The sequence below is a fragment of the Spea bombifrons genome, chromosome 4 (assembly GCF_027358695.1).
Source record: "Spea bombifrons isolate aSpeBom1 chromosome 4, aSpeBom1.2.pri, whole genome shotgun sequence".
In the NCBI taxonomy this organism is placed as follows: Eukaryota; Metazoa; Chordata; class Amphibia; order Anura; family Pelobatidae; genus Spea; species Spea bombifrons.
In genome coordinates, this window is record NC_071090.1 from 92,986,211 (window position 1) to 93,002,367 (window position 16,157).

Genomic DNA, 16,157 nt, shown 5'->3' on the forward strand with positions numbered 1-16,157 from the left:
GGATGCGTGGGGAGTGCAGTGCCCACTGAGTCCTGTGTGTTGTGGGGACAGGCTTAAGACTGGAGCTCTTAAACTGACTTGAAAAAATGTTACAAAGTGTCAAGTGCATCTTTCTGCATCACAGAAAGGTCCCACGGACACCAGTGGCTGCAGCTGACATAAGGAGAGCTTTGCTGAAAGAAATGATTTTATTATAGAAGGTCTAGAAAAATGGATCTAGTGGAGTTAAGAATAAACAAGAAGATATGTTTTTATTTAATTATTTTTCGGGGATTCCCTGATATTACATGTGTATAAATGTACAAAGTGGATTTTCCTTGCTCCAGAACCCCAGACAGAGGGGTTAACAATAGCCCAGTGGCATTACCTGTCCATCTGCCACACCGTGGGTGTGTAATGGTGAGAAGGGCAACTTCTCCAGCCGGTAACATGCTATTCTACACATCTCTTTAACACTCAATATATGAAATCGCTTAACTTATATTAATAACCATTCTTACAAATACTGCATATTACAGCAAAAAAAAAAACGCATCCAGAAAACAAAAACTAGGAAATATGTTTCAATTCACTGTAACTAGAAAATTCGGGAATTGCAAAATAATTATTAAAATAAACCAAAAGGAGAAGAAAATAATTTGTCTGTTAAAAAAAATGACAGCTTGTGTCGAAGATTCTCGTAATTTTGTATTTGAATGTCTTTGATGTTTTTTTACGTTTCCAGTTTCTGGAGAAATTTTAATAAATTCCCCGCAAATTTTCCATATCACATAAAGGGTTTATTATAGCGTTTTATTAATGATTGTTAGTATGAGTGTTTAGCTGTGATTCTGATCTATAGGGAATAAAGTGAAACACTATTTATATATAATATATATGTATATATATATATTAATATACACATATACTATATACTTACAAACACACAGATATGCACAGACACATATATATTTATATATATTAGCACATCCTTTTTGTGTGTAAATCATCTGAATGGGGTTAAATTCCCTTTTATTCTCTTGTGCACCAAGCCCGTTTATTCATGTTTTTTTAAACATTTCTTTAGTACCTGCAGACATTATTTATTTATGGGCTCTGGAAACTATACGCATTGGGGGAACATAGCTTTACAATTCCGAAGGAGGCAGAATGTGGATACAGATCCAAACTGGCATTTTCAATCCTGATGCCCAAAGCTTGCACTCAAGAGCACATCTATATTCAGACTTCATTTATAGATTGTAGTTACTTATGGACACGAAAACTGTGTTTTCCCGATTAGATGATGATAGATAGATAGAGCGAGTTATTTTTGAGTTTCTGATTTGGGTTGAGGGGAGAAGGGAGAGTTTGGGGTATTCGGAGAGAGGAGACAAGGCTCGAGTGAGTGGGTGAGTTGAGTGAGAGGTGAGGGGCAGGTCATAGCGCTCAGGTTAATCTTCAGGGAGAGGCTTGTATACCGATACACGGTACGGCACCGAGAGACAAACGCGTTATTACAGCATAAAGTGACTCAATGATCGCATACCGGCAGAACCAGCAAAATAACCCCGACGGAGTAGGATGGGGGATCGGAGACGTGAAGCATATGACCGTCCTTTTAATTCAGCTTTCCAATAATATTTTTTAAATAAGTGAAATCTAGAAACGGGGGGAAGGGGGTGACATTCTCCGATATGTATCCTGATTTTAATGGATAAAAAATGTATAACACTGGGTATTCAGGATAGATACAGACGAAATGCGTGTTTACTTTCCTAGTTACAATATTATATATATATATATATATATATATATATATATATATATATATATATATATATATATACACACATATATATTAAAAGCACTAAAATCACTCGATGTAGACAGTTCTGGAATCATATCACCGCTTCCTCTAGAACTGTCATGTTACCCCGGTATGCACTTCCCATCGTATGTATTAATATACATGTTTCGTGTACTGTGCGTGTCCCTGCTCTCTTTTGTATATCGGTAACAATCGTTACAAATAGTCCGCCCCCCAGTATGTCGCTTTTCTGGATTCTATATGTAAAGTGTATACCCTTTACTGGTTACATATTGTTCATTGTCCTTCATGTTTATACCCTGGCATGTAAAGCCTGTTCTCTCGCTTCTTCTGCCCCTATAGAGACAGCATGGAGGGGATCAGCACTCAGAGGGACCCCAGCTCCCCTCCGTCCGCCAAACAGCATCAGTCACCCCAGGACAGCCAGGCCTTCAACGGAGCCCTGAAGCCCAATCAGGTCGGGGAGACCTCTCTGTACGGAGTGCCCATCGTGTCCCTGGTGATAGACGGCCAGGAGCGGCTGTGTCTGGCCCAGATCTCCAACACTCTGCTCAAGAGCTACAGCTACAACGAGATCCACAACAGGCGGGTGGCCCTGGGCATCACCTGCGTGCAGTGCACCCCGGTGCAGCTGGAGATCCTGCGGAGGGCCGGGGCAATGCCCATCTCCTCCCGCCGCTGCGGTATGATCACCAAGAGGGAGGCCGAACGGCTGTGCAAGTCGTTCCTAGGGGAGCACCGGCCGCCCAAGCTCCCAGAAAACTTCGCCTTCGACGTGGTGCACGAGTGCGCCTGGGGCTGCCGGGGCAGCTTCATCCCCGCCCGCTACAACAGCTCCCGGGCCAAGTGCATTAAGTGCGGCTACTGCGGCCTCTACTTCTCGCCCAACAAGTTCATTTTCCACTCGCACCGGACCCCGGACTCTAAATACACCCAGCCCGATGCCGCCAACTTCAACAGCTGGAGGCGGCACCTGCGGCTCAGCGACCCGGCCGCCTCGGAAGACCTGGCCCACTCCTGGGAGGATGTCAAGGCCATGTTCAATGGGGGCACCCGCAAGAGGGCCTTCCCGAGCCCGGCCTCCTCCTCCTCTGCCACTAGGCAGCACCTTGAACTAGCTCCGCCACCCCCACCTCCCACTAAGAGCCTACGCGGAGCCGTGGCGGATGAGGACGGGTCCCAGGCGGCAGCAGCGGCCCGGAGTTTCCCTCTCATTCCCGTACCCAGCAAGGGCTTCTCGGGGGTGCTGCACAAGATGGCCCCGCCGCTCTTTCCGCCCCCACCGTACGGCTTCCCTGCTTTTGGCCTTTGCGCCAAGAAGGATGACGGTTTGGGGGAGACAGGCAAGGCCGCCGGGCTGCCCGGGGTGTTCTGGCCGGCTTCTTCGGCTTCTAAAGACTCCGTCTATCCGCCTTTCCCGGTCTTCTGGCCGGCAGCAGGAGCACTGCCAGTCCCCTCGTCATATCACGGCCTGGCCCCGCAACAGCAGGGTACCGGCAAGGCTACAGCAGAACCGGAAGAAGCAGAACCGACAGCGGAGAGCGCGGAGGAGCAGGCCCAGAACCGGGTGCCGGAGGAGGAGAGGTCCGGAGATGAAGGCCGGGTCGGAGAGCGGCTCACCCCCAGAAAACTGCGCTACATTTCAGCCTTCAGACCTGTGGTGAAAGCCGCTGAGAGCCTGGCAAAGCTTTACGGCAGCCGGGAGCTGTACGGCCCGAGCAGGCCTGCAGGGTACAGCTCCCCGGACCTACTCAGCGACACCTCCAGCTTCCGCTCTGCCTCCCCCGGCCAAGACACCGCCGACGAGCCCGAGGTCGATGTAGAGTCCGGCCGCTTCCCTGAGGATGACAACGGTCCGGCGGGGAGCACGGGACCCGCGCCCAGCTCCACCGCTTCATCCCCAATTTCAACCCGGGAACCGGACGACAGGAGAGAGCCGAGCCCCGAGAGCAGCCCGAGGAGCCCAGCCGGATATGAGGTTAGAGGAGCGGCGTGAAGGGAGGGCAGAGGAGGACTGAGTGACGTGCAGGGATATGCACAAAAATAGTTCCTTTATATATATATTTATATAAATCTATATTCATGTTATATATGGGGAAGCACATTATCAGTGTATAGTATTATCAGTGTTTGTATAAATAAATATATATATATATATATATATATATATAAAAGTATGTATATAGCATTACGTGTGTGTGTGTGTGTATATATATATATATATATATATATATATATATATATATATATATGTGTATGGAGAAGCACAATATCAGTGTGTTGCTATAGTAAGTGTGTTGCAGTAAAAAGAAATATCTGGATTAATATAAATATTTATAGGATAGCTGTAGTTAAATATACTCTATATAAATACCAGCGAGTGGCTATAAATAAACCCAAACAATGATTCTCAGATTCACATTAATTCTACCATTTGTGGGACTATTAAAGAATTCACCCCCACACGCTGTACTCACTGGTGCCAGAATGAAAAGAAAGCCTTTTGATCAGAAAAATTGGATACTTTTTTAAATAAATCTCTTGGCTGAACAAATCATATAGAGCGTAATCCTGTGTGGTATTTTATACCTTCCTTTCTATATAAATATTTAACCCCTGTAACAATTTCTAGTAAATATGTGTATGTATATATAAATGTGTGTGTGTGTATATATATATATGTAAATAAATGTGTATGTGTGTATATATATATATATATATATATATATATATATATATATAATTTGTAGATTTATTTTTTTTACTCCTGTCCTGTAACTATAGGGATTATACATACATTTTAATGTATTTATAAGAGTAAAGTGGCTATAAAGTCATCTTCAAAATGCTCTAATCAGATAACGGAAATGAAACGTTTGGGAAATGTAATGTCGTATTGTACTTCTGATTACTTCCTGGAGTAATATCAAACCAGCTGGAGAAAATGAGTGTTTTAATTAATCGGCCAGACTCATCTCCTCTCCTTTAATCGAATACAGTTTCTTTACTAATAAATCTACCACAATTGCGGCTTAAACTGGATTCTAATAAGTGCAGTGATTATTAGGTATAGCCAAATTAATTTACAGGGACTATGGATAAACATATAGTTTCAATATGTCACCAGCATCAGAACCAAATTCCCCTATATGCTTTATTCCCGGGTATTGACTAATCGCCATACAAAAAAAGCATAAGACCTGGATTTTAATATACGTTTAATTCCTGTACAATAGATATGAATTGCTAAACCTCATAGCGTCTATAATGTAAGTTTGAAAGATAATTGCTCTAACGCTGAACCAGTATTCTTTCTTTATCCTCCTATCTCCATATATATTAATTCTTCTCCGTGTCATATATTGGTTCGGTCACCTCTGACCTTTATAGAGAGGTATATGTAAATACATTAAGGCCAGTATCAGAAAATAGAGAAAGGACGACCATCATCAGAAATGGGACCGGGGCCCCCAGTGAATGTGAGAAATGAATTCTGCTTATCTATTCCCCATCACAATGAAACGCATTAGAATTTGGTTGATGCTGCATCGCTGAATTACCAAACATGAAGGGAATGAAAGCGCGGGAGATGTTAGACCCCTGGACGTTTTGTTTAGGTTTTCACTTTTAAAACATATCATAGATTTAACTAAATATTCTATAGGGCCATTCTTACAGCAAACAGAGGCAGGGACTGCCTTTCATATTGCAGGAGAGATGTGATGAGCTGAAAGCAACCAATTCACCATGGTTCACATACCCCGCCGTTTAGTGAATAAACGTTTAGAAGTTTATAATTGTCTGCTTTCTGCCAATTTCATATGGGGCTTTCCTGTATTTATGATATTATGACTGAGTTCTATGATGGATCGCAGCATTTACTCTACTCGGCAAAACTGTGGTGGGTGGGGGTGCAAATATTGTAGATATAAAGACTTGGAATAACCACTGGCTGCTAAAACAAAGCCAACAGCAATCTCCAGAACAGCTTGTCCGTGCTGAACATAGTTATTTCAACAGCATTTCATTGAATTAGCTGCAGTTCCTCGCTAACTGCCCTTCCCAAGGGGTTCTGCAGTGGCTGAGGACATTCATTCATTCGCTTATAATGGCCGAATATGATACACAATCAAAACAGGAGAGTTTGCTGGAGACTTGTGGTTTCAACTCCTTCACTTCATTGGCAGGTTTCTCTGGAAAAGTGTTGAGCCGTCCCTGCACAATGTGTTATTTAATATGCGAGGAGACTGGGAAAAAAGGTTACTTATTAAGCTATACATTAGACAGGACCAGTCAGAAGCTCCCTGGGGTTGGCCTTTCATAATGTATAGTAAAGGAGGTGAAAAACAACTGTCTAGCAAACTCACCCGGTAAAGCCCAAATGGCTCTAGTTCTAGGACTTGCATTGCAATGTATCCCTTTATACAATGTGACCATGGAGAGGATTCTTTTTTTGTGATAAAATCACTGTTTTTAAAACCTTTGTTTTATAGTCTGTGGCCAAGTGTGTGGTTGTATATATCAAAAGGGTCTTTTATTGATTTTTTTCCCCATTCTGTTTATTGAATGGCACAGATCAAATTTACCCAATTCCGAAAAAGCAAATAATGATAGGTAATAACATTTATTCAAGGCATAGACGGGCAGGGAGTTTAAACCTCCATTGTGTTATCTATTTCTTCCTCTGTATATCGGGAACACCTGTAAGGTTCCAGCCGTGCGCATTAACATAGAGTTAATTATCCTGATTAGAGGAAGCCCTTTCATGCTCGGAGGCTGCAGCATGCGAGACTTGCCCTTTGAAGAGATCGCTCATATTGGCCCCGGTATAATGGGGGGTAATTTTCTCTGAAGCACCAATAATTAGTTATAATAAAATGCTTGTTCTCTACAAAATTTGATATTATTCACCAGATCTTAAGAAAAGCATCAGCCTGATCATCTACAAAGTGCACCTTGGCGAGAGACGGGGGGGGGGCTTTTTTTTGAAGATAATGTGTTGTCTTTAAAGATACGTTTGTTCTTATTTTATAGTAAACGGCTCATTCATATGTAATGCCAAAATCCAGTACATTAAAACAAATGATGATATCTTCCTAATAACGATTATATTGTAAACACTGCATTATTCAACATGATGACCTTACATCAAATGGCTAAAATAATCAAATAAGCTTATATGCCATTTTTGGCGCCAGATGTACCAACCGGCACTGAATTAGAATAGAGAATTTCATAGTTTGCGCAAAATCCAATAAACCAGCATAAACACCGGAGGAAAGCAAGCAGCTCATTGATTGCTTGCCTGTGTCAGCAGGTAGGTCACCTTTGTATAGTAAGCAGAATTAGAATAACCCATTGTACAGGGCTGTGGAATATGATGCCGATCCAGAATGAGTTATATTATTATTATACAGGCTGGGTGTGCTTGCTTATGAACCTACTTATACACCAGAGCAATAGGCTGCCATTAAAATAGGTATAAAAATATGAAAAGGTTTTTGGAAGCTGACTTTCTTAAAGCACCGCCATCCTAGAGGTCCTGTATGCCTGATGGCGAAGGGAACGGGGAGAGTCTGAAAGGAAAGAGAAATGTCCTCAAGAGAGGTCAAGTTGCGTTAAGGGATATATTGCATTGAGCAAGTGAACACGCTTTAGGCAGTGACATCATAAAAGGGTTGTAAATAGGAAAATTCATATATATATTAACATTTTCTGTTTTGTGTTATGGCCACAACTTGTCACGGCTGTGGCATCTGTTATGTTATTAATATGGATTAATATACTCTATTATATGGAAGCCAATAACATTGTAAATGTGTACTCATTCATGATAGTCTGCAGTCAGTTCACATGGCATTGTCTCAGAATGAAACTCTATGCGAGGAAGTGCTGATATTTTGCACACAAGGCTTCACATGACAAATACAATACAGTATGGTCCTGATCTGATACGGGGTTTCCATGGAATAAATCCTACTTTACAGTTGTTGTCGTCATACCACCATGAAAACCTTTCCTCACACGAGTCCAGATCGCATGCATATAATATGCCCTTGTACCTTGCAGGTTTATACGAAGCAGATGTCCGATGTTTCACAGGCCTTGAAGGGCAACTCTTCGCACCAGAGTCTACCACCTTCCTATCTCTGCAACCTGGATCCACATGGTAAGAACTGAGATTGGGACCTTTTCACCTGGACCAGCTGCCTTCAGCTTTCCTCCAACCCCAGCAGGGAAGAAGTCGGTGACTGAAGACGTTATTAAACTGAGTGCTTTCTGTCCCTCGTATGACATTGTGTCTCGTACACTTTACTGGGCTGTGTCTTTGGGGGGTTGATACCTTCACCACTTCTGGCCCTTATGGTTATCAGATGATTATTAGCCCGCTGTGTGTCTAATTGTCCTTTAAGGTGCATGAGGGAGCGGGCAATACCTTGCTACACCTCCTGGTTCTGATATTACCAAACAGCAGGGTGACCAAGTGTCTGCCTTTTAAAACCATTAACTACGGTATATCCACCATAGCCATCACCCTTAAATATTAAATTAGGTAGAACTTTCCAAAACATGTACAGATTTAAGCCTGGTTGCTTGGTTATGCGATGTGGGTAGAATATGACACAAAATTGGGCCACATCCGCTTTCTGCGATATGAAGCAGGAAAATACATTTTGTACCGTATAATTGCATATTTTTTTTTCTAGATTTAGCTCTAAAAACCTTGCCATCTTACCGAAATAGGTCAGTGGGCTGGTACTAAAACTAGGGTTGCAAGCCGTATATTGCTTCTTAATCATGAAAGCCCGCAATTACAGTAATAATTAAAACCGTGAAGATTCCTGTGTTAGGGTAGATACGAGGGTATATGAGTCCGAGCTCTCAGAAACCTAAACTAGTTTATTCCTTTTTAAGAGCAAGACTCAGAAGACAGTCATTCAACTGCCGAGGATGCGGAAAGCAGGAAAGCATTCCAAGACCAAAGGAATCATTTATCCCACACCAGCCCCTTACACACTGACAGAGGTAGGTGCCAGCCCCGGCCCCCACAGTACATCATGCTAATGTTTGCATGTTTAGCGACATATTCTTCACTGCTCAAGAATATTCCTGTCCCACACGCCTAATAAATTGGCAGTTTGTTCTCAACTTCCCAACCCAATAAAATACGCACATTACCCCATCTTCCCGTTTAATGCCCGTATTAATAATACATCTTTGGCTCTGGATATGCATAATCTATAGACAGAGATTTAAATCAGCCGTAAAAAGGCTTGTCCCCTCCAGCTTTCACCAAATAAATATTTAAATAACGGAGACAATTGTTTAAAGAATGCTATTTCTATGAAATGTGTCTTTCCGTGGTTTTTGTGTTCATTTTTATTAATAAAGCTGGATTTCTAGCTTGAGATTTGTATATTTCTTGTTGTCTGCTACAAAGAGATCACAGTGTAAAGAACGCTTATTTGTAAGCATTCTATAATGCAATCACATATCAAAAGACTCTTTATAACTTATAGAACTTTATTCACTAAAGTAGGGGTTTGCACGTGACCTGCACCTTTATCTCACAGACTTTGCTACACATTGTGCAGGGCTAACCCTAGTCAGCTTCTGCTCCAAAAATAGTTTGGATGACCCGGTATAAAGCATATTTAAATCAGTGGAATGTTCTTAGTCATCTCACTGATAAAACTATGCATTATCCAGGGCCAGTTCAGCCATTCTTGCTGAGAAGCCTGCCAGAGATGGCATTTATAATGCACAGCGAGTGAGGGAGTTGGAGCTTCAGCTCTCCTGCTTTAGTGAATAAACCCCAAGGGCTCTGTGGATGGCCATAAAGTTTTCAATCGATACACGCTTCTAAACAGTGCATACAGAAGACAATGTTTGTCTGAAGGGCTTCACGTCTTTGAGGATCAGGTGAAGCTTGGAGAGTCTTGTGTGATCTGCAGCTCTGGATCCGTTCACTTGTTCTTCTAATATGTATAATCATTTGTATTATGGAATTGGGGGGTAATACTCGGTAATACTTACTGTATAATATTCATTCACAGGGGAGGAAGACAGCCCGATTGATGTCACTGGGACCCAGTTTGTAGAGAAAGACATTGAGAATATGGCAAAAGGTGGGTGTAGCGCATCTCTGTAGTACCAGCGGGCCTCCTCCTCCTTCTCTGTGTTTGTTGTTGCCCCCTCTGATTTCTGGGAGGGTAATTGGATCACTTTGAACATCCAGACCTACCCGAATCTGCTTTCATACTGTACTTTGCATGATGTAGATGTACTGACGTTCACAATACAAACATTACTCTGTAAATTAAAAAGATTACGCTTGTTCTGTGTCCTGAGTGCTATAGAGAATATACGTCTTGGAGGTTTAGGATCGATAGACACACAACCTGGTTTGTAAAGTCATCGGGTCACAATGTGGGTTTCCTAACGCTGTATCACAGATAACATCTGGAATTGGAAATGTGGCACTGGGATCTGAGGGGGCTTATTATATCTTTTAGAACGAGGGTCTTGTTGAATATAACTCTTGTGGTGAAGGTAAAAAGGTGGTGGGAAAAATACATAATTACACGTGTGTAAAAGTGTCAGTGTTTTGTATTCAATAAAGTGATATTGTATTGGTTTGTGTAGCTGTTTGTGTGTGCATCAGGTAAAATTATATTTTGGAATTAATTTACATATTATATTGTGTGTGTATGTGTGTATATATATATATATATATATATATATATATATATATATATATATATATATATATATATATATATATACACACACACATAAAGTCATCATCCAGTTCATCCAAAGCCACTTTCAATCATAGAACTGCAAATACACCCATGGGCTTCATATCGCTACACACAACAAGACATAAGCCTGAACTCCAAGATAGGATTGTTTTAAAGCAGTTTTTCTTTCATTGTAATTCTTTTTGGGACAATAACAGCTTAGTCCGGTTAGACGTCAGATGTACGACTTTTCTTGTATATAGCACACATGCCTTGTAACGGAGTGAGTAGCTGTTTGTGGTTTAACACCCGTTCAGTACTAAATATAGGGTATATGCTGTTATAGTGGGCAATAAGAATGGATTATTGTGTATTTTGCAAAATATGAAGTATCATCAAATGTATGGATGTGTATTCTACAGCTGCTTAAGGCAAACAAAAAAAACGATGCGTATATACAAACATGTGTAGGTTACAGTTTGTATATACCGATGATATATACTTTGTATCATTGCACGCTGTTCACATGTTTAGAGCTGGAAGCCAATTTATACACATTATGGGGCCCTGGCTAGTAATGTATTTGACAATCTCCAGGTCACCATTCCTGAAACAAATCCTAAATGTCTCAGATGGCTTAATAGGTGCTGCCGGGTATCTGCGCCTATCCTACAGGAGATTTCTATTAACCCCTCTTCCTCCAGCTACAGGCTAGGGCTTCATCAAGAGTTAACATTAAAAAAATGAATGGCAAAGTCCTTGGCATTAACAGCCCTGTTATATCACCTAGAGCCCAGTTATCAAATGCTTTATATACAAATCAACCACATAGGTATGTATATCATAGCATATTAACCCATGGCATCTGCTTTTATTTGACATGATGAAAACAGATAACAAAAGTATTATTGAGTTGAGTGCATTTGTTCACATGCTCGGTAGTAAGCTTGTTCTAAGTTCTGTTCCCGTCTCCTAAACCAGCGTCTGTTCTAGAGATCACACCTTAATGCAGCCAATGTGTGTGTGTCAAGTTGTGTGTATATACATACGTGTGCTCAGCGTGTGGCGTGCATCATTTTGTAACACATCATTTTCCCATAGATGAGCTTCAGAAACTGTTAGTGGAACAAATGGATTTGAGGAAAAAACTGGAGCGGGAATTTCAGAGTCTGAAAGGTAAGAAACACGTTGCCCCCACATCACCCCTTCTTATGGCAGAATCCATAGGGCCATGCTGTTGGGCGCAGTCTCCTATACACCCCGTTTAGTGTACATTTGGAAAGGGAAGAGGTAACATTTTTGAAAGAGGTGCATTGTGCCACAGGTTCATTTTGAACCATATTTGCAGAATTCATCCTAATCATTCACGACCATGGTGTAATTATTTATAATATGAATATCCCATTGATTCAACCCAAATTGCACTAGATTATGCACTATATATGTTGCCCCCCCCCCCCTGTGCCCATCCTCTGTAAGATTTAGAGGCCGGAATCTCTTGTGGATCTGGAATGGTTTTCCAGTACCGCAGACCTAAGAAAACATTTAATTCTGTTCAATGATTGCGCTTGTAAAACTCCACAACGTGGGTGTTTGTTTTCTAAACGCCGTCTCGTTTTCTCATAGATAATTTCCAGGACCAGATGAAGAGAGAGTTGGCGTATAGAGAAGAGATGGTCCAGCAGCTGCAGATTGTGAGAGGTAAGAGATCCTCCAGTGCTGCTATAGAGGGACCCACTGCTGTCATCCGACGGCATTTACCATCAGCCCAGTCGCCTAGGTTTAAATGTAAGGTAATTTAACAATTATTTTTTCTTATTTAATATCCTCTGATTAGCCTGAAAACAGCAAACAAGCCTGGCTCGGGCCTTGCAGGCACCATTACCAAACAGTGATTGAACTCCTCTGCACACTAATTTGCATGGGTTTCTAAATTAAAAACCGAGGCGTAAAATTACCTGCGTTTTAATGCATCCGATTGTGTTTAATTCTCCTCGTATCCATCTGCCTTGCAGCGCTAAGTCCCAGGCAGTGTCCTTACTGTAACTCACGTCTAACAAACTGCTCTGCATTCACCACAAGGAGACAGAAAGAGAACACTTAACCCCGTCTCTGTAAACAGGCCTGTAAGGAAGTAATGTGTATTCCATCCCGTGTGCACTTACTGCATAATATACAATAAGTACAATAAGTACACGTGCACACACATTTATATATGTTCCTAGAAGCGGTAATGACACTCATACAATAGTGCGTGTACACCTTGCGTACAGAAATACTAACTCCTGCATAGGAGGAAAAATGTTCCATTATGCTAGAGAATAACTTGTACATCAACCACTTTACTGCCGGATCGGATGCTGAATGCTCCCAAAACATGACAGAAAATGTTAGATAGCCTCTTCACGTCTCCTGTACACACACATACTTTTGGTAAAGTAGGCTGCCGTGGTTGGGATTGGGTTGTAAACAGGACAATGTCGTGGAGCTTGAGAGTAAAGGGTTACATAGTTAGAGATGAGTCTGTCATTGAGCAAGAGAAGCTAAACTCTTCTTTCTTTCCCTAGACACCCTGTGTAATGAACTGGATCAAGAGAGAAAAGCACGCTACGCCATCCAGCAGAAATTAAAAGGTATTAGCAGAGGAGAAAAGAGAAAAGTGTGTCACAGAACAAGGGAGATAGCAGGAACACACACACACACACACATATATATATATATATATATATATATATATATATATATATATATATATATAGTAATGGGGGATCAGGGCTGGATAGGCTGTGTTGGTAGAGAGTGGGGAAAGCAGGGAGGGTGTATAAAAAGAGAGCGCTGAGGAATGTACATGGAGCTCAAGGGAAGCAGGGAGTGTGTACAGTATATACAGAGAACAAGGGAATCCGGGAAGAGTGTAAAGTGAACAGCGGATGATGGTGTGCAGAGAGAGAGACAGCAGGGTAAGTGGGTGAGTGTTTATAGAAGAGAGCAGTTGAAACTCTGTATGTAGAAAGCTGTGGGGATCCGGGTCGAAGTGGTTATATACAGAGAGTAGGGGAGCCAGGGAGGTTTATAGCGAAATCTGTGGAATACAAAGAATGTGTAGGAAGAATGGGAAGATTGGAAGAAGGCATATACACAATATAATGAGTGCCACGAGTACTGCCATCAGGTGTGTAAGAACTGCATGCCTTTAGGGTATACATAGCTACAAAAGTTCAAAATATGCCCAGTCTGATTTTTACATTAGGTCAGGATAACCACAATGTTCTATGTGATATCTCTCTATTAGTCCATACTCTATAGTATAAAGTCATCTGACCCTTTTCTATATAAAATAGTTAAGAATGGCAAATCTGTATTATTTACATGGTCCATCGGGGTTGGCCCTTCACAATGCATAATAAACTTACTAAAATGTAAGGTCTGTGAACTGCCACAATGCTGATTATTAAACATGTTATTGGGGTGCAGTATAACTTTGCTGTTAATTAGTTACAATGTGTTAATTTGCAGAAAGGCGCTGTCATTTGATAGCCTATACTATAGACTGTGGCACAAATGAGCCATTCTAGGAAGTTGTGTTTCTATTTGGCTCGGGAGAGCAGCAGAGAGAGGCTCAGTAATACATGGCTGCTCTCTGTTCTCCTTCAGAAGCCCATGACGCTCTCCATCATTTTTCTTCTAAGATGCTGACACCAAGAGCCTGCACCGGGAGCTGTTCCTACAGAGCTCCACTCCTGCCCCCCTGAGCTACATCTGGGCTCCTCGGAAACTGATGTACCCTCCAGCACCCTAACGAACAAGGGCAAGAATCTACGCACCAAACCAAGCCATTCCCTGTCTCTTTGGAAACAAGAGGACAATCGGGACCCGCCAGGGAGATTTAAGGCCAGAGTTTAGGCGAACTTGTAAATACTGTACAGCGGAATCAGGAAGTCTGAGCACTGAGGAATCTGAGCCAAGAGTGATCCACAGATCAACCATGTATTATAAGGCTTTGTTAATAACGGACACATATATATAATATAAATATATATAAATAGATATATTAACGACTGTTGCAAAAAAAAAAAAAAAAGTCCAATGTATTCATTGTTTTATGATTTATTTCTTATTCTGTATGTCTCCACTTAACCTCATCAGTACCAGAGGTGGCTTCCCTCCGATACTGAAGGGGATGATGTTTGGGGTTGTCGGTGGGAGAGTGGCTACGTGCAATGGGTATCTATGTACTGTGATTCTTATTAAAACAGTATTTTTTTAAGTTATTGAATTATTTTCTATATCCATTTTGATTTTATCATCTTTTGTATATCAGATGATGTAATAACAGCACTTTAAGGAGAAATCCGCTGACTTGTGTACAAAACAAAAACTCAATTTGTTCTGAGGATAAAAAACCTGTATATGTGAATTCTGTTCTTTAATAAACCAGCCATGCTGCATACGGTCCATTTCTGCTCCAGGTAAAATGCAAGTGTACAGAGCGGTGAGAAACCTAAGCAGGAGGCATGATTTTATACCAGGAATCGTTAGAAGTAGAAAAGGGAGGGTGGTCATTTTACAAATCACTGATCGGCCTTCACCTATAGTAGTCCGTGAATATCTTCAGAAGGCTGTATATATTCATGATGAGCCCAGAAAAAGGGCTGCTAATATAAATGTATATAAAGAACAAAAGGACAAGTCATAGTCTAAAATTGAACATCAGAGGCTTAGATGCGATGTTAGCAATTATTTATTCCCTGATATGGTGGTGCATGAGATGACTAGCCTTCCAGCAGGAATGGTAGAGCATAATAGAGAGGAGATATGAACAGAGTAGGTTTACTTTTTAAATATAAGACAGGACCAAGTTTGGTACATTAAATTAAAATGGCTTTAGCTACCATACAATTTTATGTTTCTAAGCCTTTCGTGAAAATGCTGCTGCCTTTAAATCTGACCTCTGTTAATTTCGCCAGCAAATGTTATCCCTAATTAATCCTTGTTGCAGTCTACTCCAAATGGACTCCAAGCAGATTATATCCCAGGAGGAAAGCAGAAGATGTACTTTATAACTGTGCCACATAACTTCCACAATCACGGCCGGTTGGATCACTGTGAGAACCTTATGAGCATTAGATAAGGTTTGCTATGCGGAAGGAAATTAAGGAATGTTTTTCAATCGCTTGGACCTATGTATAATATTGTTAAAGGAAACATTCGGATATTTTCTCTTGTTTTTAGTTGGCGGTATTATTGTGTAGTCAGTAGGGTACCCCATAATCTATGCTTGGTAGGGGTAATACGGAGGAGTAAGCCCCCGCGTCCTTACTTCCCTCTGTGTGCACAGCCTGCTGTGTTCTGAGCCCCAGGAGGTTTCCAGGCTGCATTCGGAGAGAGCCGGTGGATCACGGGCAGGAAAAATATTTAGTTAAACAGCAAGGTAAGTAAAATGAAAGGTCTACAGCGAATGAAGATAAGTATGTATTGCTGACACGTTTAATGGTTTATTTCAAAAGGGTATTCTGGAGCTACAGCTTCTTAAGGTAAGCAGTTTTATATTTCTATAGTAACAGTACTTTGATACGCACTCTTTGTTGGTCGATCCGCACAGG

At 41.4% G+C, this 16,157-nt stretch overlaps 1 protein-coding gene across 1 annotated transcript; it reads left to right on the forward strand.

Moving 5' to 3' along the window:
• Positions 1-2,159: 2,159 nt before the first annotated feature.
• SKOR1 (SKI family transcriptional corepressor 1) lies at positions 2,160-14,821 on the forward strand. Its single transcript, XM_053463101.1, has 8 exons — positions 2,160-3,788; positions 7,880-7,979; positions 8,726-8,836; positions 9,868-9,939; positions 11,656-11,730; positions 12,181-12,255; positions 13,122-13,187; positions 14,244-14,821. The coding sequence occupies exons 1-8, from the start codon at positions 2,160-2,162 to the stop codon at positions 14,351-14,353; spliced, it is 2,238 nt and encodes a 745-aa protein (XP_053319076.1). The 3' UTR covers positions 14,354-14,821.
• Positions 14,822-16,157: the final 1,336 nt, after the last annotated feature.

What these genes read in the sequence shown, in the direction of transcription:
- SKOR1 (XM_053463101.1), top strand. Translation starts at nt 2,160, where the DNA reads ATGGAGGGGATCAGCACTCAGAGGGACCCCAGCTCCCCTCCGTCCGCC. An exon ending in GGAGCCCAGCCGGATATGAG is followed by an intron (nt 3,789 to 7,879) that starts GTTAGAGGAGCG and finishes TGTACCTTGCAG; the next exon opens with GTTTATACGAAGCAGATGTC. An exon ending in GCAGCTGCAGATTGTGAGAG is followed by an intron (nt 12,256 to 13,121) that starts GTAAGAGATCCT and finishes TTCTTTCCCTAG; the next exon opens with ACACCCTGTGTAATGAACTG.